General features: G+C 37.6%; 2 protein-coding genes across 2 annotated transcripts; one reads left to right on the top strand and one right to left on the bottom strand.

Moving 5' to 3' along the window:
• Window positions 1-3,095: 3,095 nt before the first annotated feature.
• Window positions 3,096-19,692, bottom strand: suclg1 (succinate-CoA ligase GDP/ADP-forming subunit alph). The gene is made up of 9 exons (XM_057331142.1): window positions 19,593-19,692; window positions 18,198-18,298; window positions 16,367-16,483; window positions 15,834-16,046; window positions 14,939-14,996; window positions 13,154-13,237; window positions 12,900-13,051; window positions 5,794-5,982; window positions 3,096-4,187 (listed from the first exon to the last, which is right to left on the bottom strand). Exons 1-9 carry the CDS (start codon window positions 19,624-19,626, stop codon window positions 4,161-4,163), a joined length of 975 nt encoding a protein of 324 aa, XP_057187125.1. The 5' UTR covers window positions 19,627-19,692; the 3' UTR covers window positions 3,096-4,160.
• A 429-nt stretch (window positions 19,693-20,121) lies between these two features.
• On the top strand, window positions 20,122-23,275 carry cisd2 (CDGSH iron sulfur domain 2). Its single transcript, XM_057331146.1, has 3 exons — window positions 20,122-20,368; window positions 21,352-21,566; window positions 21,799-23,275. The coding sequence occupies exons 1-3, from the start codon at window positions 20,266-20,268 to the stop codon at window positions 21,886-21,888; spliced, it is 408 nt and encodes a 135-aa protein (XP_057187129.1). The 5' UTR covers window positions 20,122-20,265; the 3' UTR covers window positions 21,889-23,275.

The raw sequence follows: 23,275 nt of genomic DNA, 5'->3' as shown, positions 1-23,275 counted from the left end.
CATTTTCAAAAAACATAGCTCATAACTCACGTAAATCAGGACCACCAGTCAAGTTATCTGAGCATGTTCTGTCCAATAACACTGGCTCCCGACAACACGAAAACAACTTGGACAACTTGGAGTAAATCATTCAAGTGCCACAAACCACTCAGCCTATAACCATGGGATTTACACACTATTACAAGTAGTCTCTACCAGCTGTTATATGAAGCAGACATTGATTTGTCTGAAAGGCAGGTGATTGGTTGTGCAGTTGTGTCCATACAGACTGAAGTAATGATTTAACTATGGGAGCAGAGGGAGAAATGTAGACAAGCAAAGGATATGTTGTATTACTGAGGCCACACTTAGATACTTGCAGTCTGGCTACCCTGGAGAGATGCATTTCTTTAACCGCATGCGCCCCTTTTCGAAAACAGCAAGCATGTTAGCGCTACACTACTTTCAGACACCTTAAAAAACACCATGTACCCAACCGACTGGGCAATTGCGGTCCCGCTGAAAATGATAAGTACTAGGCCATGTAATCCGTATTGATATTTCTTTGACATAATTGTGCCCAAATTATATTTTGTTGAATATATGCTTCGCTTTCAGAGACTACATACACATAGTGTAAAATGTAGCGTAAAATGTGCCTGCAATTTAATTTGGGAAAATATTAGTCATGAGCAAATCTAGCATGATTTGTAGGGCTATAGACCACTTTGGAAGATGTAAACAATGCTGGTTCAGAAGGAATTCCTGTTTCAGTTTTAAATGAACAAAATGCAACCAACAGAACATCTATAACTATAAAAATGTTAAAAGAATATCTTTAAGATTAGAATATGTGACAATATGTGACATTTAAGAAAAACACTGAAACCGGAAGTGCTTCTTGACCAATGTTTATCTTGAGAAGCGGTCTATAGTCGAAATAATCGTGAATGATTAGATCAATGCATAAAAACGAAATTGATGAATATATGTAGCCTACCAACAGTAAAAGTATTTTTATTATGTCTTAATTATTCTTTTTGAAAAAGATGTTCTTGACAAACCAGTCATCTTTCAGACTGCTTCAGCACGGGCAGCGCTACAGTAGGCTACTATTGAAAACTGAACATGCAACGCATCGAGATGCATCGTAATATCGAATCGTGAGAACAGTGACGATTTACACCATAGGTGAGTCACACCCTATTTGTCACGACCATATTATCTGGAAGCCCAACAAATAAAACTGTCTGACATCTATCAAGGCTATGTAAACACTATTTTCAGTTAAATGCAAATGGTTCTAGTTTCACCCCATCTAATTTCTCCTTGCCTAAATAACTTGTATAAAATTTGGCACATCTTCACTCCCCAACGCATTTTCAAACACATTAGGAATTTGGCTAACCTTCAGATCTGGATGTTTTGACTTATGCAACACGCAAGTGTATCTGAATCAAAAAGCCCACCAATATCAAATAAGTGCTCGCTCACACTACGCCTTGACACACGTGTACGTGTTTGAAAGAGTTCAATGGGTACGTGTGAAAAAGCGCAGTTACTTTTTTCTTCAGTTATCACTTGTCACTTCGCCAGCATGCAGCTCTTCACAGCCAAATGGAAGGCAGTGAGGTATGAATGAGAAAGCACGTGCGTACCGAAGCGCTGCTTCATTAACTATGCGCAAAGATAATGAGTACCAAGGCAATGCTCTGCCACGTTGACTTTCCGGGAGAGTAGATTCCCTAAGCCCTCAAACAAATAAAGCCTTAAACTTGACCTCCAATCTTTATTATGGTAATTTCTCAATGCAGATTTGAACATAATTGGTAACAATATGTACACAGCATAATCTCTTCATATGCCGACTGTGACCGAAATGAAGATAAGCGCAGAAAGATGTCCGGTGGAAGAGGACATTTATGGGCACCATTAGCATCTATTTCTCAGCCACGACTAAATGTCTTCTTTTAATAAGACCCATTGTATGTGTCTCTTTCTACATAAACCATTTGACAAAAATGTGCAGAAGAACTGTAAGGAACATTCAGGGGATGAAGATGAAAAACGCATATTTAGCTGAAAAATAATAATTGAGAAAGAACTCTAAATAATTGAGAAATAATATGCTGAATTTAACATCTTTAAATTGACCGTAAATCACAGTTGTGCTGATATTTAAGCCCTGCATGAATGTACCAAAAACCACTACACAAATGGGGTTCAAAATGACTTAAGTGCCCTATTCTTCAAATTATTTTAAGGAACTGATGATAAACAAAAGTTTTAATATATCAAACATGTTAATTTGTTCTTTCTTTTGAAAACGGTCAATTTAAAATGATTTTTTTTAAATCATGTATTTCTTATTAACAACATTCCGCTAATGTAGAACCGCTACTCACCTCACACATTTCCTGCAGATAAACTAAAACACTAAACGATCACGAAATATGGACATGAATCTGTAGGGTCCATAAATATAAAAACCAATGGTTTTATTGGTAAAATATAAAAAATGGTAGGCGTTTGGGTCAGTTTAAGCCCCTTTGTAATATAACCATTTCATATTAATGTTTACCTTAAATTAAAACTACCCAACAGTTATTGATTCTTTGTGGAGGTCTACTTAAGTTTGGACCACATAACATTTGTTTATGTTGATGCTGCTGAAACCATCTATACCTAATAAAATTCTTAATAGCTACATCCAACTTTTCCAAAAAAACTGTGCTGTTCAAAAAGTTGTAATTTATTTTTTTAACCTAGGTAATATTCGAGCCAGCACAAATAAGCTGAAATATTTGAAAACGTATACCCCAAAATAAAAGGCAGTTCTCCTGAACTCATCTTGCTTGCGTGTTTTCATTCATTTGATGCCAGTTCAACATATTTTTTCGTCGTATTCTTTAAACTGCAGTTCAACTGTAGGGTCGCAACAACACAGTCAGTGCGTGTGGTGCCATTTCCACGCTGAACTCCTCCCACTCCATCACACAAATTGTTATGATTGAAATCTGGGAAAAGTTGAATTTTTTTGGTACAGGCAACCTGTGCAGCCTTATAATTGTGGTTGAGACTATTCATCAAGACCGAGCACTTCTGAAACGCACCTGGCACGAGAACTCATTTGCATTTTCATTCTTTATTGGAGTAAAATGTGAATGCGTGTCATTAGGCAGGAGAGATGCAATCATGGGGAAAAAAATCCTCCTCCACACATTCTCCCTTCCAGCGAGGAATGTCAGAATTAATAAACCCGTGTCAGCGAATGAAAACCCCTGCTAAAAGCCTGGGACAGGTGACATGTGGTTTTACACTTTTCCTCGCAATGTAAATTTCAGTCATTTGGTCCATTTAGGTCTCTAAATTTGTCGAGCTTGAATGAGACTTGTTGTATGAAAAAGGATCAGGTTCTATTACAACTGTCAGGTACTGTTGGTCATCCCCAATGATGCCATCACAGCATTTCTCGTCAATTCTATAATTGCACTAGCAGCACAAAGCAGATGCTGAAAATAATTTCGCGGAAACCATATTTCCTTTCAAAAGCCGAAGAAAGATAACATTAATGTACTCAAAGAGCCGAAAGGTCAGTCACCGCGTTGGTTGTCGCAAAATGAATTCTGTGCTCAACGTGAATGCGAGCCGAGAATGGCATTTTGCCACACAGCGATTCAATTCAAAAATCACCCATTACCTCTCAGCAAAAAGCTGGCAAAAGGATAACATGCATCTTTCAAGCACATACTCACTGAAGACATGCATTGTACTGCTGAAATTAAAAAGCACATACGACCTAAATAGTCAGATAAATAAAGTACTACAAGGTTGTATCAGATCATACGATATATTTTCTGTTTCAGAGAGAGAGAGAACATAAGAGATGGAATTCAAACAGCGTCAGGTTTATCACAAAAAAGCGACACATGGTTTACATTTCTCCAAGTGTGGCAGGATTACAAGCATCTAGTGGACATGTTCCTGTGCCCTACACAGGCTGTGATCAATTCTGTAATGATTTTATTTCCTCTGGTGCAAATACGGAACATGTACTCATAGAATCAACTGAAAACACGAAGGTGTGCGCATTGTCGAGCCCGGAGAAAGGTGATGGTCTCCAGCTGGGAAGAAGGTCCTTAGGCGGGGAGGCCAGCGTGTGTCAAGCTCCCTCTAACAAGTTACAACATCTTCCTCTTCTCAAACTCCTGCAGAGATGAAGGAAGAGCAAAAAGGGTTCAAATGGACGTGATTGGCATGGGTATGGTAGAGGTTGAGAAACCAACTAGTAGGAAAAACACTTTAAATTGATTTTTATTTTTAACTGAATTAAGAAAAGTCTATTATGAGATGGAAGAAAAGGCAAGTTGTATCAGTGACTATTCACTGTGAATCTTAAGAAGGGAGGAAGCTCCCATTCAACTTGCGCACAACAACATCAACAGAAGCCAAAAATAAACAAATAGAGCTGTATAAAATACGCTGCGGGTTGAAAAGACAAGCATTTGATGCACAAGATGAATGCAGATTGTTCTAGTGAGGTGTAGCTATTTACATGGTTAATTTACTAAGGCTAACAGCTGCCGGGTGATGCATTGTGCTTGAAAACATATTTTTCCTATATAAGGGTGACGGAATTGTTTATTTTTCCTCACAATTCCCTTATGCAAATGTCAGTTTCAGAAATGAAGATGCAGTGTTTGGAAATACTTGAAGCTCTACTGCCATCTAGTGGCCATGCCGTGCACAAGAAATCAATATGGATGACAGAGAGGAGCGTTGAAATGAAAACAAGAAATAAACAAATATTTGTAATTATTACAAAGAGGGAGAGAGAGAACGAAAGTGTGATTGATATCTTGTTGTGTGTAGCAGTACACCACAATATTTGGCAATAGTGTTAACCGAGTTAAGATCAATTTAATTGATATTAACAATATAAAAAAGAAAGAAAGGGTTAATATTCAGATTAAGATTTGGACAGATATGGCATAATAACTTGAGTCTGTACGTGCATGCGCATGTGACGCCTGGAAAACCAATGAGACATACACAATCGACTTTCGGGCATGTGTGTGTCATCCTTATTAAATCGGCCAATGAGATAAACACAGATGTATGAACACAATGGGCTGCAAAATTAACAAGCAGTCGGAGTGTTTTTCATCATTACTTCCAATGATTGCAAATTAGAATCCAAGGGTGCGGTGGAAGAGGAAAGAAAATGGTATCGATGCAGAGGAAAGAGGGTTTGCTAGCGCTGATAATGAAAGGATAAAATGACGAATGAGCGTAATACGCGCTTTCACTTTTTATACATCTTGTTAAAAGTGCTGGCTGTGATAAATTGAGATAAAGAGGCCGAGCTGCTAACACGGCAATATAAACAGAGCCTTGTTCATTTCCTGTCTCGCCATGCAGCTTTCTATTAAATATCTTGCGGTTAAAACTGCTGCGATTGTCTGAGGTGGCCCCTTATATTAGTCACCGGTTTGGCTCTCAGAACGGTGCATTTCGGAAAGCCTGTTTGGCTGGAGCGTCGCATGCCGATGAATCTGCTTTAAAGCGAGAGCTCAGCATGCATGCACCGCTGCGTGACTTCTAACCGAGAGGAAGAAAATATGAAAAATAAATAGCATTTCTAATATGAATGCCATTAATGGTTGCTCGCAGCGTGTTTGCATTGGCAGGCGCACCTCCAGAAGCTGAAAAACAGCGTGTTGAGCAATTAGACGGTGGGATTTGGGCAGCTCTGTGTGATAGCTCTAACTCTGTCTTTGAATATCGACTTGCACGGAGAGAAAGCCGTCTCACCTTGAACATGGTGCTGCCCAGCTGAGCCGGAGACATGCTGACGACGACTCCTGCAGACTGCAGGGCAGCGATCTTCTCTTTGGCACCCCCTTTGCCTCCGGCAATGATGGCGCCGGCGTGCCCCATTCTCCTTCCAGGAGGAGCCGTCAGGCCAGCAATGAATGACACCACAGGCTTAGCATTGGCACCCTGCAGATGTAATAACAATGATAAAGTAAATATGGGTTTAAATATGTGGGTCAATGACAAACAAGGTTGTATGAGTGTCTGACAACATTTTTAAACATTAGTTCCGGCAAGTGGAGGTTTTTAGTAGGGATGCTCCGATACCATTTTTTAAAGACCGAGTACGAGTACCAATTTTTTTTCTGGTACTCACCGATACCAATACCGATGCTTGTGCCTGTATTTTTTTGGTGAGGTGGCAATTTTCCAAGCACAACACACTGAAACTAATAACTCTGCATCAATACACATTATCAAAAAAGGCAATTTTATTCGCTTGTTATGGCATTTATTCAGACCTTAAACTCGGGCGCATGAAAACCACAAAAGTGACAAATCAAATGAGCGGAGACATCTACCATTGTCCCGCATCCAAAGTCTCAAAGGTTAACTCGACGAGCGAGCGTTGAGCAATTGCGAGAGCAGAGAGAATTGCGCGCGCGCTCGTCAAAGCCTGCTCGCGGACTGTGTTTATGCACACGGAGCAGAAATGCGCTCTCTCAAAGATTATTTTCCGCGCGTGGATACTGTTCTGCGCGCTCGCGGAGCATAAATGCGCTCTCGCAAGGGTGTGTTTACGCTCGTGGAACTGTTTTAGGCCCCATTCACATTTAGTGTCTAAAACTGCGCCTCTTTCTCTCTTCAAATGACCCGCAGTGCACGCGCGGCACTCTGAAAAGTTGAACTATTTCCATCTCGATGCGGCGCCGACACACCTAGAAAAATGTGCACGCCGCACCACATGAGCAGTTGTGATCACCCCTTATTTGCGCACACCTGCCATGCGTCTACATTTAAAATAATGAATATGCGCGCGGAGAAGAAGCGACATGTGAATCGGACCTTACGCGCTTAAATCACACCACGGGTGTAGCTACATGGTGGCCATGGGTGGCCACGGCTACTCTTGAATGGTGGATGGCCACCTATCTGGCCACCTCTGTTGTGCGAAGCAGTTTTAAATGTGTCGGAGTTTACGAAGTGCTACGCAGTTCATTTAGTGTATGCACTGAAAGTAATGCGAGAACATTACTCTCACGTTAATATGATGTCATACGCTGACGCACTGACGCAAACAGTCTGAGGCTATAGCTGAACAGCTGCTAACCGCTTCGTGACAGTGTACTGTCTGTGTACCATGGAAGTTCATCGCCAGCAGAAGGATCAGGTCAGTAAAATCAGTCTTGTTTAACTGGATTTCATTCATTAATTACATTTTCTCGAAAGTTTAAGTTGGGGTACTGCAATGTTTATTTTCTATAAAAAATGCTAACTTACTGCAAATGATAGCTAGCAAATTATTTTAAAATAATGTTAGCACATGAAAGCATTGCAAATAAATTGTTTACTTTACGTTCTTTGTGTATGTTTTTGACCAGCAAACTATGTGTAATGAAGAATTGGTGTAAATTACAGTAGAAGTTAAAGAATTTCTGTCTGTAAGGATTTTTGGTCACCCTAATAAAATCACTGGGTCTTACCTGGCCACCTCTAAAAAAAAGTTCTGGCTATGCCCCTGAATCACACGCATGAGTTAAGGGTCTGAAGTTTTTTTCTTTTTTGGGCAATAAATCACACTCCAAATTCGATCAGGGAGGTGGAGTTTGTAACCATTGTGGCTCTTAAATCAAAATGTTAACCAGGTGCCGAATTATGTATAATATTATCATAGGTAAAGTATTAACACATTATCAATAATCATGATTTTTTAATCACGGTTATCGTCAGCACCAGTATATTGTGACACTTGTATGTCTTGAAGTATTTTTAGAGTTCCTCTAAAATATGTAATATTAAAAAAAATTCTTTAAATCTTTAAAAGTGTTTTCTGTAAGAAAATAAGAAAAGATTATGCCAACTACATTTGCTCATGTATATTTTTTCAGTTCAACATCTAGACTTTTTTACTTTAAGCCCCATGTTCACCATAGAACTGGCAGTGTATTAATGTCACTGTCAGCAACAACTGCATTTTTAATGTATTCTTAAAAAAACTTTAAACCCCTAGACAACAAATGCAACATCACATCGCCCTGCCATATATCCTTTAAACTATAGGGTCATAGTATGCCTAAAGAAGAAAATGTGTTTCCAAAAACAATTACAGGAGGCGAGTCTCTGTTTTACAGCCTTAAGATGCACTTCACAGATGTGTATATACGTGGTGAAGATAAATGCATGAGCTGTCAAACACTGTATAATATGGTCAAATGTGAGTATTAAAAGGGAGGCAGATAAAGGCACCTAACTGCTTGTGTGGGAGTGACTTAATTTCATCCAGCACTGTTTCTAATGTACACATTAGCACCTCAAAACAAAAAAAGTTCTTACTAAACTTCACTGGCAATTTTTGATTTCACTGCAAACTTTAAACAGGACCGCTGACTTCAAGTAGAGAACATAAAGTGAATGTGACCGCCAGTCAAAGACAATCTTGCTTAATACCTGATAATCTTACACTACCTGCTAACATTATAACGCTCCACAGGAGCCGTCTTTGGTTCAAAGCTCAAGCTTTGCTAGAACCGTTCACACTCGCACAGCCGACTGCAGACTAAACTTACTCCAGGAAGATTAAGATAATGAAGGTAATTATATTTTGCTCGGGTAAAAAAACCTTGAGAGAACGCTGGTGCGGAAGAACATTCAACCCTTCTGTCCTGTTTTGGGCTGAATGACAACTCCTTAAAGGGATAGTTCACCCCAAAATGAAAATTCTGTCTTCATTTACTCACCCTCAAATTGTTCCAAATCTGTATAAATTTCTTTGTTCTGATGAACACAGAGAAAGATGTCTAGAAGAATGATTGTAACCAAACAGTTCTTGGCCACCATTGACTACCATAGTAGGAAAAGAAGTGAGTCGTACTGTAGATTAAAAGATCGAATGACATGCTAAAAAACAAGTATGTGATCTGCATGATTGAAGAAATGTAATAGAGTTTATGTAATATGTCTTTTTGAAAGATTTTTCTCATTTATTACCGTCTCAAGCTAAGACATTGCAGCTTCAAAGAGACACGAGCCAATAGCGCTTGAGCGTGAGCTCTGTCAGAGCGTTTCATTGGTTGAATGTACTGAATGAACACGCCCTTCACTGAACTAACGAGTCAATTGAGTCAAAATGAGACTGAATGAACTGCTACATGTCATTCATGGTCTAATATTCTCTGTGTTACAACAATGCATATCCAGTAGTTACTCAACTTTTCTGAAAAATAAAGGTAATGACCTGGTTTCATTTAATTCCAAGGTAAAGTAAATTATGTCGAAACAGTTAAATCTTTTTATGGAACATTTAATTACACCAATTAAATGAGTTAATCCAGATAGATTTTAGTAGACTAATATAATGTAGATTATATCGACTAAAAATAGACTAAAACTATGATAAATTGGGATGACTAAAACTAAATTGCATTTTAGTCAAAAGACTATGACTAAAACTAAATCAAAATTTGCTGTCAAAATTGACACTGATCTTAATTCTAATTTCAGTTAAGCCTTAAAATGTTAAAATTCTTTATTAAGTTGTATGTGCAACAAAATAAGTTACTGAAATTGTTAATATTTTGAAAATAAATGTTATTTGAATTTCAGTTTCATTTTTGAATTTTGTTCAAAATATCGAGATGTGTATCGTACCGTGAACCCAGCATCGAGATATGTACAGAATCGTGAGCTGAGTGTATCGTTACACCCCTAGTCTTTATGGAACAATTCACGCAAGAACGAAAGGTCAGGTATTGTAGTCATCCCAAACCATCATGCCAGTGCAATTCAGACAACCAAAAAACCTAAAGAAACTCTGTGACAGACAAATATATCACATAGCAACATAAATTAGACATCGCTTTTTCTACAGCCAATAGTTTACCATCCCCTGCATCCATTTCCACTTCCATTAATGCCTAAAAGCTCATCTGATGTATCATCCCTGTCTGGGGTCCTTAATCAGACCACCATGCGTTTTACAGTCTGATCAATTCAGGTCTTGTTAACAGCTGCACAAGCAAAAAATTTCATAACTGACAAATATTTCACCCTCAGCTAAATCCTACAGATGAAATGTAGCATGACCGTTCATTGATCGCCATTATTCATGACCGAGGCCATCCTGACAGCGTTCACTAAAAACTACCTTGTCGCAAATCGTACGAAATTGTTCCTTTCAGGTAAACTTTTCTCATTATCTTGACAAATCATTGAAGAATATTGTTCACTGAATCAATTCAACCACTAATTTAACTGACAGGGCGGAATAGCATGCAAGCTTATGTTCTCAAAAACTTGAGTTTTGACTTTCAGCAACTAAAACTTCTCAACAATGTTGGAAATTGCAGGTTGACAGTTTGCTATTTTTGTTCAACTTGGCAATAAAATGAGCTCTCATGCAAGGTCTGCTTCTCAGGATGAAGGACTGTTCTTGAAACGGCTAATAGCTCCACTTGAAAATTAGCCGTGCATCAATGCGGCTCAAGCACTTACATTGATTTGATGGAACCATACTAAGATTACCGTGACCCACTGCTGACGCATTATCGAACCTTATCTCAGTCCGACCCGTGTCTCGACGCCCGAGGGCCTCTTGAGCAAAATGGACGTTTGTGTGTCAGTTTGCCATATACAATATGCCTGTATCAGCCGGGCTAGTTGAGCGCATTTCCTGCAGGAGTGGGCGAGTGCCAGGATTCACTGAGTCTACGCTGGCTTTCTATATCATCACAGGTGGAAAAATTCTACCCAAGCAAAAGTTGTTAATATATCGTCTCTCCCTCTGCAACTTCAGGCTGGAGGAATAAATATGACATGGTTAATGACACAAACCGAGGCTCTGTTAGGAGTCTGTAAGGTCTTTGACTGTGAGTAAAATCCAGCATGGCTGGTCCACAGATCACACAGGAAGCCCTGTAGACGTTCTTTCACAGACAAAACAGATCAAAGAGCAGTTGGAGGCTGTTTTCTCATTCGCAGACACGACGTGAGGTCGGGCCCTTCGGCCTGCATGTCATCCCGGAGGCAACAGGCAGCCTGGAAATAGGAGCTCCATGTGTGGTGAGGGTTCCTGTTTATCAAGGTACATTGCCGATGTCCAGAAGATAAAAAATATCCCAAAGGATGAGAAAAACAAAGCAATTAGGGCTCGGCGGAAAGACGGAATATACCATTACCGTGGAATAAAATGTCAACAGTAAGAGATTTTTCTATTCCGTGTATTCCGCTGAATGTAAATAAGTAGGTGTGGTTAACTCAGCACTCTGCAAGTTGATGAAAAACAAGTGAATAAATGCACCCATAACAAATCAAATACTCTTTTGACCTTTTTTCAGTCTGTAGTTTCGTTATTCGCTCCAGTCCGGCACTTTCTCTGTCACCCGCAGTGCTCGTGCAGGGGTGCAGGGATCTGCGCGTGGATATAAAGAAAGCTCTTTCGCACGTATTTCAGAAGTCAGATTGTTTTGTAAAGCTGTTAATAGTTTTAATAAAGATCAACTTTAGGAGACCCGAGGCGAAACGTGAGCGCTTTGACGTGACGCTCTGCAAACCGCGTTTTGAAAAAAAAATGTTTTGGGAGATGCGTGTGGAGTCACCAGAGACTCGCAGTGCAAAGACAAGTGCAGGAAAAAACAAACCTAAAGACAGAGAGTTGCAACACACTAAAAATGCGCATCTGAGTAAAGAGCGATGAAGACCTACAGTACAGACCCCATTATCACCAGTTTATAACACCAGTCATATACTGTACTCTCATAGTTTTATAGGGATGTAACGATTCACCGTGAGCCGGTTGAAAATCGATTATAATGTGTGACGATTCAAATCGGTTGAGGTGTGAACTGAATCGCAATACATTTTTTGAACAGCAGGGGCCGCCATGTTCACTGCAAACCTAAACGTGGACATGCTGATATTTCTTAAATGCAAAAAAATCCAAGAAAAGCACAGACAGTATTAGTTTGTTTATATTAAAGAGACTTTTTCTATTATTAATTTGTTATAAAATTACAGTTTAGTCTTGTTATTTGAAATAAAAGATAATTTTATTATACAAAGAAACGTGAAGCATTTAAGAAATAATGCAAGGGAAGTTGTTCATTTCTAATTTGTTTCAACTCATTTTGTAAAAATAAATCTTGAGTAAATCGTGAATAAATCGCATCGTGAGATCAGAATCGTGAATCGCATCGTGAGCTGAGTGAATCGTTACATCCCTATTTGTGCATATATTCATACTTCATTGTTATACATGTTGTCTATCTTCCTACAGTATACAGAAGATAAATAAATAATAAATTTCATTATCAGAACTTAATTTGATATCTTTAGTAGATTTTCATAACTTGCCTACATTATAACTATGGTGAGCATTCAAATGAACTGTAATAAATTAAATCAATTAATTAAATCAATCTAAGACAAATGAGGTATAAGATATAATGGGAGATTGTTACCGTGAAATATATAGTTACTGTGAAATAAAATTACTCATTCCGTGCAATAGATTTTTGGTCATTCTGCCCACCCCTAAAAGCAATGGTTTGTGGTCCTAAAAGTTATTTCTAAATAAATCAGTGATTTTTTTGTTCGGGGAGGGATGTGTGCAGAACAAAAGTAGTGTGATATAAGTTCATACTGATGGATTTTATTTTTTGCTCTTCAGTATGGACCCATTAGCTCTTGATTTCCTAACTACACCATTTCAGATCCCAAAAGTTTCACTCAACTGACTTTAACCGCTAAGTGTAAACCATGTTTATACATTTTATTGTCGCGTGTGTGAATAACAGATATGGTTCTTTTACCTGAACCTATATTCTAGTATTTTTACACTTTTTGTTTTTATTTTCTCTCATTTTTGTGAAGTCAGAAAAGCTGCTTACGGTGTTGTGCTGTTGAAGGTACTTTGCCGCATTCTCCTCTGCATCTCCTCCGATCTCTCCGATTAGAATGATGCCCTCGGTTTTGGGGTCCTGCAGGAAAACCTCCAGACAGTCAATGAAGTTAGTGCCATTGAACGGGTCTCCACCGATACCTGAAAAGACACATTTTTTAAAGAGCTCTGCTTTTTCAAACACTAAGTTTCCTGTAGCTTAAGAAACGTTATAATAATGGAATACAAAAGAGCTGCTCGTACCAATACACAGCGACTGTCCCAGACCCACTTGTGTGGTTTGATGTACTGCTTCATACGTAAGGGTTCCCGATCTAGATACAATACCTAAAAAAAGAGAGAAAAGCAATGCAAAGAGATTAAAGTATTATTCTATAAAACTATAAATGCCAGACCTCTATTTTGATATGCCAAGTGCTGTATCAGAAATATCACACTTGCAATCATGCTGTTGGAATGAATATCAGCATGGTTACCTGTAGAACAGCAGAATTCTTGCTCACGTAATACTGTTTCAATACAACATAAAAGGTCTAATGACCGCTACATAAATTCTGTAAATGCTTTGTCTGCAACATGAATGTCTTTGAATATTCTGCTACATAGGTGGTGTTAAAAATCCAGAAATATAACTTTGCAAATGTCAACTGTAACCAATAAAGTACAAAAATGACACTGGAAAGGGGCAACCTGCTAAACCCATTTACATTTCCAGACAGATATTTTATGAGGTCACCACTTTCATTACAGGAACAGGTACAGAGCTCACCTCTAACTACGTTTCCTAAGAGCTCTTTAAAAACAAGTATCAGCTACAGTATCTAGTTAAAAGACACGTTAAACTAATGTGTATTCAAAGCTCATTTTATCAATTTGTACATTCTCTGGGAATCACACCCATGATCTTGCCGTTACTAGCGCCACACTCAGTCAGCAGATGTTTTTCAGTTGCTCAGCTGCTAATGTGACTGTTTCACAGTATGAGAAGCTATCGGTTCCAGTCTCTGATTTGAAAACGCGAGGAGATCTGAACAGTATGATACTGTGTACATCTGAATCCACTGGCCAGCTGAGACATTACAACAACTTTGACATGGTTAGAAATGTGAGAGTGAATTCAATATATTTGCCTATCACGATTATGAAATTTGGCTGACGGTTAAATTATTAGTATTATGGCGATTAATTGCCTGTTGTAAGGCTTTGACAATGTAACTATTAATGACAATTAATTTATTAAATGAAGAAAATATATACTTTAGAAATGTGAAAAATGTGTAAATAACTAATATTATTTGCTGTGTAGATGCAGCAAGTCTGGAAACAAAATAAATCAACAACAACAAAAAATACAAAGCTATTACAACAAATGATGGAATGTGTTTCTCTCAAATGATGGTAACAGTGGGTGCCGATCAAGGACAGTGGATGCAAAATGCAGCAGATCACCCTTGTTTTCTAAGGATTCAAAATAATTGCGGTTATCTGAAATAATTGCGACGAGACAATTACTTAATAATTGTGACAGCCCTATTTGGAAAAACGTATCTGTCTGAAATACAGATTTCTGTTTAATGCCAAAGTCACAAATTCTTTTGACTGATGACTAGAGACGCACTGAAACTAAATTTCCACCGATAATCCAGAGTGATATCTGCAGATACCTATAGTTTGGTGGTTATGTTAAGTCGCATTAACTAAATTCTCAAGGTTAAATTAAAATTTCTTAACTTTCTGAATGTTATGAATTAATATAACTACTATTAATATTGAACATCAAATTGGTGATGTTTCTAAACATTTTATATACACAGAGCACAAATTCATTGCATTTTCCTGTCCTTTTTTGATTGACAGGATATATCGGCCCTGATCATCGACTGTTTTTAAACTATCAGCCAATAATGTGAAAAATTGCTTTTATCAATGGATACCGATTACTGGCCGATATATTGGTGCATCTCTGACTGAGAACACTAAACATCAGAGATGGAGTGTCAGACAGGTGTCATCCAGTGAAACTTTTACCAATTCTTCCTTTCTTGTGGATGTGTCCAGGCATAATTCCAATTTTGCATTCGCCAGGCTGTAAATAGAAGAAAAACACAAAAAGTCAGATTCTGTTTTATATATATATATATACACACACACACACACACACACACACACACACACACACATTACATATTTTACAGCAGGCAATTCAAAACATGAACAAAAGCACCCTTTTGAATTTATTAATATATATAGTTCACCTATTGCAAACCATTCATCACTGCCCACTATCCACTCCCCAGGCCTTTCCCCGCAAAAAAAAAATCTCTTATCAATCTTTCATTAAAATGTAATCAACAAACTTGGTGATTTGAAACAACACCCTAAGCTACACATTATACAGTAACCACAAATATGATATAATTTATAATGTATGCAAGTAAAAGTGAAATGTGTTGTATTGTATATTATTTCTTTAAATGGTTTTAATTTGATATAGTGCTTTTACTTTGAAATAGAAACAATTAGCTAAGTAATGGCTATCACTTTTGATGCATTTTATTTTACCCATTGAATCGCACTGATAATATCTGTCATGGTTTAATTTACATGACCAATTTAAAACGTACAATTATATTTGCTTAAGTTGAACATTCCCTTTTAACTTTACCTTTAACTTCTATATATTATTATTTATTTCAAGATTGGCTAACTTCTTGACCCTGAAAAGTTACCCAAAGCATCCAAGAAAAATCCTGAGTTCCACAATATGTCCCCTAATATTTAACAGTCTATATAGTTTATGCATCAACATTATTCATACATTAACCCCTATAATGCGCATCCTATGTCAGTTCAGCTGAGCATACATGCACCGAAGAAAGGAGAAGATTGTGAGATTAATGTATTTAATCGGCGTGGTTCTTACATTGATGACACCAGGACAGTTTGGGCCAACAAGGCGTGTCTTGCCCTGGCGCAGTAGCTTATGTTTGACGCGCACCATGTCCTGCTGAGGGATTCCCTCTGTGATGCAGACCACCAGTGGGATCTCTGCATCTATTGCCTCGCCGATGGCGGCCGCTGCGAAAGGAGGCGGCACATAGATCACAGTGGCGTCGGCTCCAGTTCCATCCTTAGCCTGAAACACAAATATATATTCAAAAAAACTCAAACACTCATTCAAACACACACCCACAGTATATTTCCTATGTGAAAGCTAGGAAAGTTCAATTTAAACTTGTTACATTTTCTCGTAGTAGATTTGATGTGAACAAGCCTTTAAACTGCCAGAGATAAGACTAGTGGCTTCTGGCCTTTAACATTTCTGTTACTGTTGGTATCACTTGTCCAAAATAAGTTATTTTTAAAGTCCTCCAGTGCCCTTGGAGAATGAGAGCAGCTGTCTAATAAAGACACTGTGGCTCACAGGAGACTGTCAGCGGTCACACAGGCTATTACCTCCTTGACAGAGTTGAAGACTGGCAGACCCAGGTGTGTTTTTCCCCCCTTGCCAGGGGACACCCCTCCTACTAACTGAGAGCCATAGTCCAGAGACTGTTGACTGTGAAAGGTGCCCTAGAGACAGAAAGAAATCAGAGATCCTTCAGTGACAGCAGAATGGGTTTACTATTCAACACGGCTGAAATAACATTAAAGCGTTAATATTGAACTTGAAAAATGAACATTCAGTCATTATGCATACCGCCCTTATGTCAAACTTGAATGACGTAAAAAACAAAAATATATATTTTTTCTAAACAATAAAAATACATAGTGACCAGGAGCTGTCATATTGTCACTTTTATGGAGCTTTTTGTACTTGTATTATATGGACAACCGCAGTGTAAACATTTGTTTTGTGTGTTCTAATAATGAAAGAAAGTTATATGCGTTTGAAAGACATGACAGTGACAAAATGATGACAGAATTGTTATTTTAGGAGAACTTTTACTTTATGGAAATCATTCTTGATTAATGGCACACAGAAGAATTGAATCAAAGAAATCAGTTTTTGCAAACACATCAAAAGTGGACTTTGTCACTTTTTGACTTGGGTTACCTTTGTGTCTGTTATAGACTAAATGCGACTTAAAGGTCGCATTTAAAAAAAGCCATGTGAGCAGGACATACATCAAAGCCATTTTCTATCAAAAGGTATTATAAACTATTACAAAAAAATATAATGAAGCAGATTGGAACAGACTGTGCAAATGATACGTTGAGAACTTTAACCTCCCGCCAGCACGGCTTCCATGTTAATTATTACAAATTACTTTGAAACGTTGCAGATAAGCGCAAAGGCAAGGGTCACCGATACCCTCAATACCTAACACCATAATGTTTCAAATATAATTAGAAGTAATGAGAAGAACAGGCAAGTTTTTAATCCATCTCCCCTCTTTGCGACCCATTGCCAACTTTTCTACCATCATTTGTTTTCAAGCTCTCATTAACACTGAGACACTGTGCTAACTTTGCCGTTTTTCCCGCACGATGCCTCTGTTAACGGCGCGGCGATTAATTTGAGGTATGGTTTGCTTATGTAGCTGAAGAGCAATGTTAATATGCAGCAATGACACTGTAGTCATCCTTCAACCCCTTCTAATTATAATGAGTGTTCATTAAAACTTCATTTAATAACCCTTTATTATGGCACAGAGTCATCTGAAAGAGGGTGAAGGAGAGGGAGAGGAATACAATGAGAGATGTAAATCTCCAGGGTGAGAAAAGTAAAGTTGTTGGATACTGTAGCAAGCGGTTTGACTGTAACAGGCCAAAGGGAAGAATTAAAAACAATTGTATCTGTCCTTATCTTAAAAACTAAACACAAATAGCACTTTTAAAAGGTCATATTATTGTATTACCATATTCTCCCTAAGATGACCTTATAATGTAACTGTGCGGATATTCAGTGATTTTGTTCAAAATGCTGGGATCCTTTGGAAAGATGCGTGTAAGCATAATTCAGTGTGATGGAACTACAGTTACTGCCATATTCCTATTTTTTTTATTAAACCCATTATCATTTAAAGCGAGACAAAAACAAATTGAGCTCTGCAGTCTACCGATGGATACAACTATGAGCCAACATTATAAATGTTCTCTTGGGCTGTCAAATAAACATGTGATTTTACACCCACCTTATAAAGCTCACAACTGCAAAACACTGGATTTTCATCTATATGCACACAGATGTGTTTGTGCAGTAAGGAACATTAACCCATTCACAGACTAAATGACACCCACCCTTTTGGGGCTAAAATTAAGAACACATACTGTGGCTACTGACCTGTTTGCCTGTGAAGCCTTGACAAATGACCTTAGTGTTCTTGTCGATGTATAGGTTCTTCCTGCTGCCAGTATAACAGTGTCTCACGCCAGTCTGCTGCACTGCAACACAAAAAAACAGTGATGCAATTGAAAACACAGATCAACAGATGCAGATCTATAAAGAAATTGTTTATTCAACATTTTAAGATTGTTGTCAGCTTCCACATACAATGAATTGCTATTGCTGAGACCAGCGGGACGCAACAAAATCAAGAAACTGTGAAATACTAGGCTATAACTTGGTGACTACATTAGTATTTGCATAGGGTCTGATGGCAAAAGGTCACATAGGGTCTGATGGCCAAAGGTCAAGACCTAAATACTTTGGAAACAAGACTGGCACAAAGCATAAATCTGGATCAAAAACTTTTTCTAAGTATCTCAAAGTGCTTATAATGGATCAGGGAAGTTTAACAGCTCTTTTATCCTTTAACCCATAAGTAATCCAAGAATAAAACTGTTACTACTAAAAATATAGGAGAATTCTATCCACACAAAATGCCATTATCTGGCATTCCAACAACAACAAAAAATCAATTACAATATAATGTGAATTATAAACTTGATTGCATATGACAATTCTGAAAAGATACATTGTATAGCATAATGCACAAAGGCAAATGTCTTAAGAGGGAAGTGTGTAAACGTGGCCTTCTGGTCAGGCCTTGAAGAAAATTCCATTATTGACAGACACTTGAATTGCACAAGAGCTACCAAAGACACAAAAGTGTCTGATGGGCTACACTCTTGCGTGGATGTAGTAAAAATGTTTTGTTTATTTAGACAGTTTCTTAGGGCCACATTATTCTTTATTTCATACTGATGATGACAGTAAAGCACATGACTACACATAGGTTTATCAGTATAGTAGTACATGTAACCATGTGTTCTTCAGAATCATAAAGAATCAGAACAACACAGTTGAGTTAAACAAAACACTGGGCATATTAGTAGCAACATAAACAGCATCCTTTTCAACATGAAAGTATACTCAAAATTATATAAATTGTTATTGCTGTCAGGTTGAAGGTTTTCAAGTCTTTCAGATGCTATGGTTAACATACATTAATATATAAGAGATACTTAATGACATTTGACCACTTGATAAGGTTCAAATTTGGCATACAACCAGTAACGTTAAATTCCATGGTTCATAAGTTCACTGTTAAACATGTCAAACTATGTTACTGCTCAGAAGACAAGCACAACCGCATTAGCATTAACGTAGCTGTACGTTTAACCAAAATAATAGGAGATAAATGGCTTCTACGTTTAAATTTGTTCCTAAAACAATGTCAACACAAATGGAGCATTATGTTTAAAACCCAACAACACTCAAGTGGATTTTACTTACAGAGCAACCGGGCAAACAACCTGCTGTGAGACATCTTCGGTCATTCGCCAATGACACCGGATGGATGGACCTAAACGTCAGCGTGGATAGTAGTCCTGCTAGGTGCCTGCAATAACGTGAACCACTAAAATGACGTTCAGTGTGGAACAAGAATTTAAAACGCATTTTTCCGATTACGAGCATGTTTAAAATTAATTTAGCTTTGTATGAAAAATGAGTCCACAAATTAGTGTGAGTTTCTAACAGCGCAATGCATTCTGGTCAATGTTGTTTTGACGTTACAGTGGCCTGAACCAGTTTTCTTTTGAAAAGTGAAACATGCTTATAAGCTTTAGTCTCTTGTAAATTCTGTTTTACAGTGGAGTGTCTTCTTTAAACAAATGTGACGTTTGCTCAATAGGAAACTAAATTGTGCAATTAAATCTAAAAATCTAATGGCGCGGTGTAAGGAGCCAATTGGACTCAACCAACTCTGCAGACGCTGATTGGTTGCCGCTTTTACGGCGCGGCCTGAATTTACGCGTATTCGTGATTAGAGCTACGTTATTCTTCCCGACCTCTGAATGCGCAAACGGCAACGACTACGTAACTGAACTAACGCGATGACGTTGAATGGAATATCCCAGGAAATATATCGCTGGGTCTCAATTAGAAGTGCACAAAGTCATTCAAGATGGTGTTAGGAACTATCTCCAGGATGATCAAAATACAGCTTCCAGCCTACCTCAAAAAGCTGCCTCTGCCAGAAACGATCGGAGGTTTTGCCCGACTTACAGGTAACGTTAACGTTATGTGTTTTGACACAAAATGTCACGTGTAAAGTTAAGGATATTCCCATACATGTCTGCATGAGAAAGAGGGATGTATTGTTAATTGTCTCTTTGTTTATTACTCCTCAAATAATGAAATCATGCGCGCAATTGTTTTGCTTTTCTCTGGTTTTAAAGTCTTAATAACCTTACAATTGTTTGTGTAACTGCTAGAGATGATAAACAAGTTACAGTGTGTCTATATAATACATTAAGCCCATTCAAAGGAATGTTTAAACATTGTACAGTAGAACAATTCTCCTTTGCCATACAACAGATTTTCACTATTAATCGAGTGCCTATTTTATCTGTGTAAAGAACAAAGCGTGAAAATCATGTGATCGAATGCTGTGCCTCAAACAAACGTGACCAGAGCTTTGCTGCACTTTGACATTCTAACTCCTAAGTTTGAGGATCATGCAAATGACATCTTTAGACATGTTATTATATAATACTGTAATTGAATGAGCATTTATATAGACACTGTAATTCACCTTATATTTTTAATTCATCATGTAGCATGAATGAGCCATATATAAAATGATTACAGTGCACTTGACATTGCAAACTACACTAAAATAATGACAGATTTTGTGCAATTTATGTTGTGTAATTTATGCACTGCATTATGTCGTTATATAATATTTATAATGTGTACATGTGAGACTAACATGCACTAATAAGACTAAAATGATGCATATATCAATGATTGAATAATACTTCCATTTTAACAAACCCTGTACAAAACAATTGAAAACAAATAAAGTGCAAATCATCTCACACGGAACATTTATTTGTAGCAAGAGGAAATCATCATGATATGTGTCTCTTGACAATTTTCTGTCAAGCTGGTTTGAGAAAACCATGCATGAAAATGGCTATACAAATAAATTAAGTTGAAATTGACAATGCTACAGTATATAATGACTTTTACACTTTGACTGTCTCAGTTTCAGAGTGGTTGCGGCTCTTGCCACTGTTAGGCATTTTGGCTCTTCTGGGTTATCTGACAATCCGGCCTTTCCTACCCAAGAAAAATAAGCAAAGGGACAGCCTGATCAACCTGAAGATTCAAAAGGAAAACCCTAGAGTGGTAAATGAGATCGACATAGAGGACCTGAAGAGTACAAATGTTTGCTACTGCAGGTGCTGGCGATCTAAAACGGTAAGAGGGAACTGAAGATGCATATGGAAAATTCGTTTTCAAAAAAAGATTCTAAATACAAACAAAATGATTACTGGTGCAAAACACATACATTTACATTACAAGTTCACAAAATAAAACCCTTAACATTTCAAAAGAGAAAAAAAAGTGTCTTTTTTTAGCTTCCTCTTTGTCAGGGCACCCTAAAACCACAGTCACTATCAGCTCTTAATTTAAACGTCTCTTCTTGCAGTTTCCTGTGTGTGATAAATCGCACATAAAGCATAATGAGCTGACTGGGGATAATGTTGGTCCACTTATTCTTAAGAAGAAGATTCTGTAGCCCCGTTTGACCCAGTGATGGAGAGAAGTAACCAGTGCGCTGAAGACCACTCACAATGTTGTTTTCGTTCTCTTCCTTTTTAGACAGTTTTCACCCTACTGTGGTTTTGTTTGTTGTACTTACACAAAACTATTTCCATCTTTCAATTGTTTAGACACATACAGGTCTATAAATTGTGAATGTAGTGACCTAGATATTGTGTCTAATCTGTTTAATGATTACTTTTTGTTATGTTGTTGTGGTGTGTTTTTTCTTTTACTTGGCAGATGTAGTTTTATCTTTGTGTGCTATATAACCGACCTTAAAGAAAAATAGCTGTTTTCATAGCCAACAGGTCTTGGCCTCAGAAGTGTCAAGTGAATTCTTGGTATACATCTGGATTTATGTCTGAATTTTAAGTTGCCTTTTAATTTTGCTATTATTATATGCAAAGCGTGAAATAGGCCTTTGTGATAGACACTTTTTTGAGATCACATAATCACACTCCTTTAACTTTCTATGTGAAGTACTTTTTTAAACGTGTTTGTCATTTTACACAGGATTATACCTAAACCAACAAGAGTTATAAAATGTTTGCTAAATTATTTTCATCAATTTCAAGATGCCAAATTAGTGTTTGCATACCTATAGCATTTCACGTTACATTGCATTGTAACAGATGCCTTAGTCAACGCTATTGTTACACATTATTCACAATGTTTATCTTAATGTAACAAAGAAACGTCAATCTTGATTATCTACTTGAACACACATGCAACATTACAATCCATGTATGCATTAATTCACATTCAAAGCAGGTTAAGAACTCAAGACGTTGACAATCCACTGGTTCTCATAATGTTCTCTATTTTAGTTCCAACTGGTTTGTCATATTTGATGGCTCTTGTAGAAGCTCTTGTAAAAGTTACATTTGTATGGTAACTGGAATGTGCTTAATGATTTTTGTAAAATAAAAGTTAAACCGACCAAACTTGTTTTTGTCTCTATATTGTATACCCCCCATGATGTGTACATACCCACAGGACATTTTAATAGGTATAATACACCTTTTTGCATTCACAACTGTCTGAATTCTTTGTGGCGTTGATTCGATAAGGTGCCTAGAACATTGTTCAGAGATGTGAATCGTGAAATGATAGCATCACACAGTTACTACAGATTTGTTGGTTGAACTTTTGTCCTCAAGTGGTTTGAGATCTTGTGCTTATAAAGGCAATATGAGAACAGTGAATTCATTGTCATCTTCAAGAAATCAACGAGATGACATGCGTTGTGACGTGAACTGTACATGTGGTGAATGAATGGGTATGGTTGGGAATATTCAAGTAGACGGTGGCATTTATACATTGCTCAATTGGTAATAAGGGGCCAAGTTTTAAATAAATAA

Source organism: Triplophysa rosa, linkage group LG4 (assembly GCF_024868665.1).
Source record: "Triplophysa rosa linkage group LG4, Trosa_1v2, whole genome shotgun sequence".
NCBI classification, from domain to species: Eukaryota; Metazoa; Chordata; class Actinopteri; order Cypriniformes; family Nemacheilidae; genus Triplophysa; species Triplophysa rosa.
Note: the sequence above shows the minus strand (reverse complement) of the source record. Positions and strands in the feature narration are given on the sequence as shown.

Coding starts and splice junctions, on each gene's coding strand:
- suclg1 (XM_057331142.1), bottom strand. CDS start 19,626: ATGTCTCACAGCAGGTTGTTTGCCCGGTTGCTCT. Junction 13,238..14,938: donor CCACAAGAAAGGAAGAATTG/GTAAAAGTTTCA, acceptor CTCTTTTTTTAG/GTATTGTATCTAGATCGGGA. Junction 4,188..5,793: donor TGGGCAGCACCATGTTCAAG/GTGAGACGGCTT, acceptor TCATCTCTGCAG/GAGTTTGAGAAGAGGAAGAT.
- cisd2 (XM_057331146.1), top strand. CDS start 20,266: ATGGTGTTAGGAACTATCTCCAGGATGATCAAAATACAGCTTCCAGCC. Junction 20,369..21,351: donor AGGTTTTGCCCGACTTACAG/GTAACGTTAACG, acceptor TGACTGTCTCAG/TTTCAGAGTGGTTGCGGCTC. Junction 21,567..21,798: donor GGTGCTGGCGATCTAAAACG/GTAAGAGGGAAC, acceptor CTCTTCTTGCAG/TTTCCTGTGTGTGATAAATC.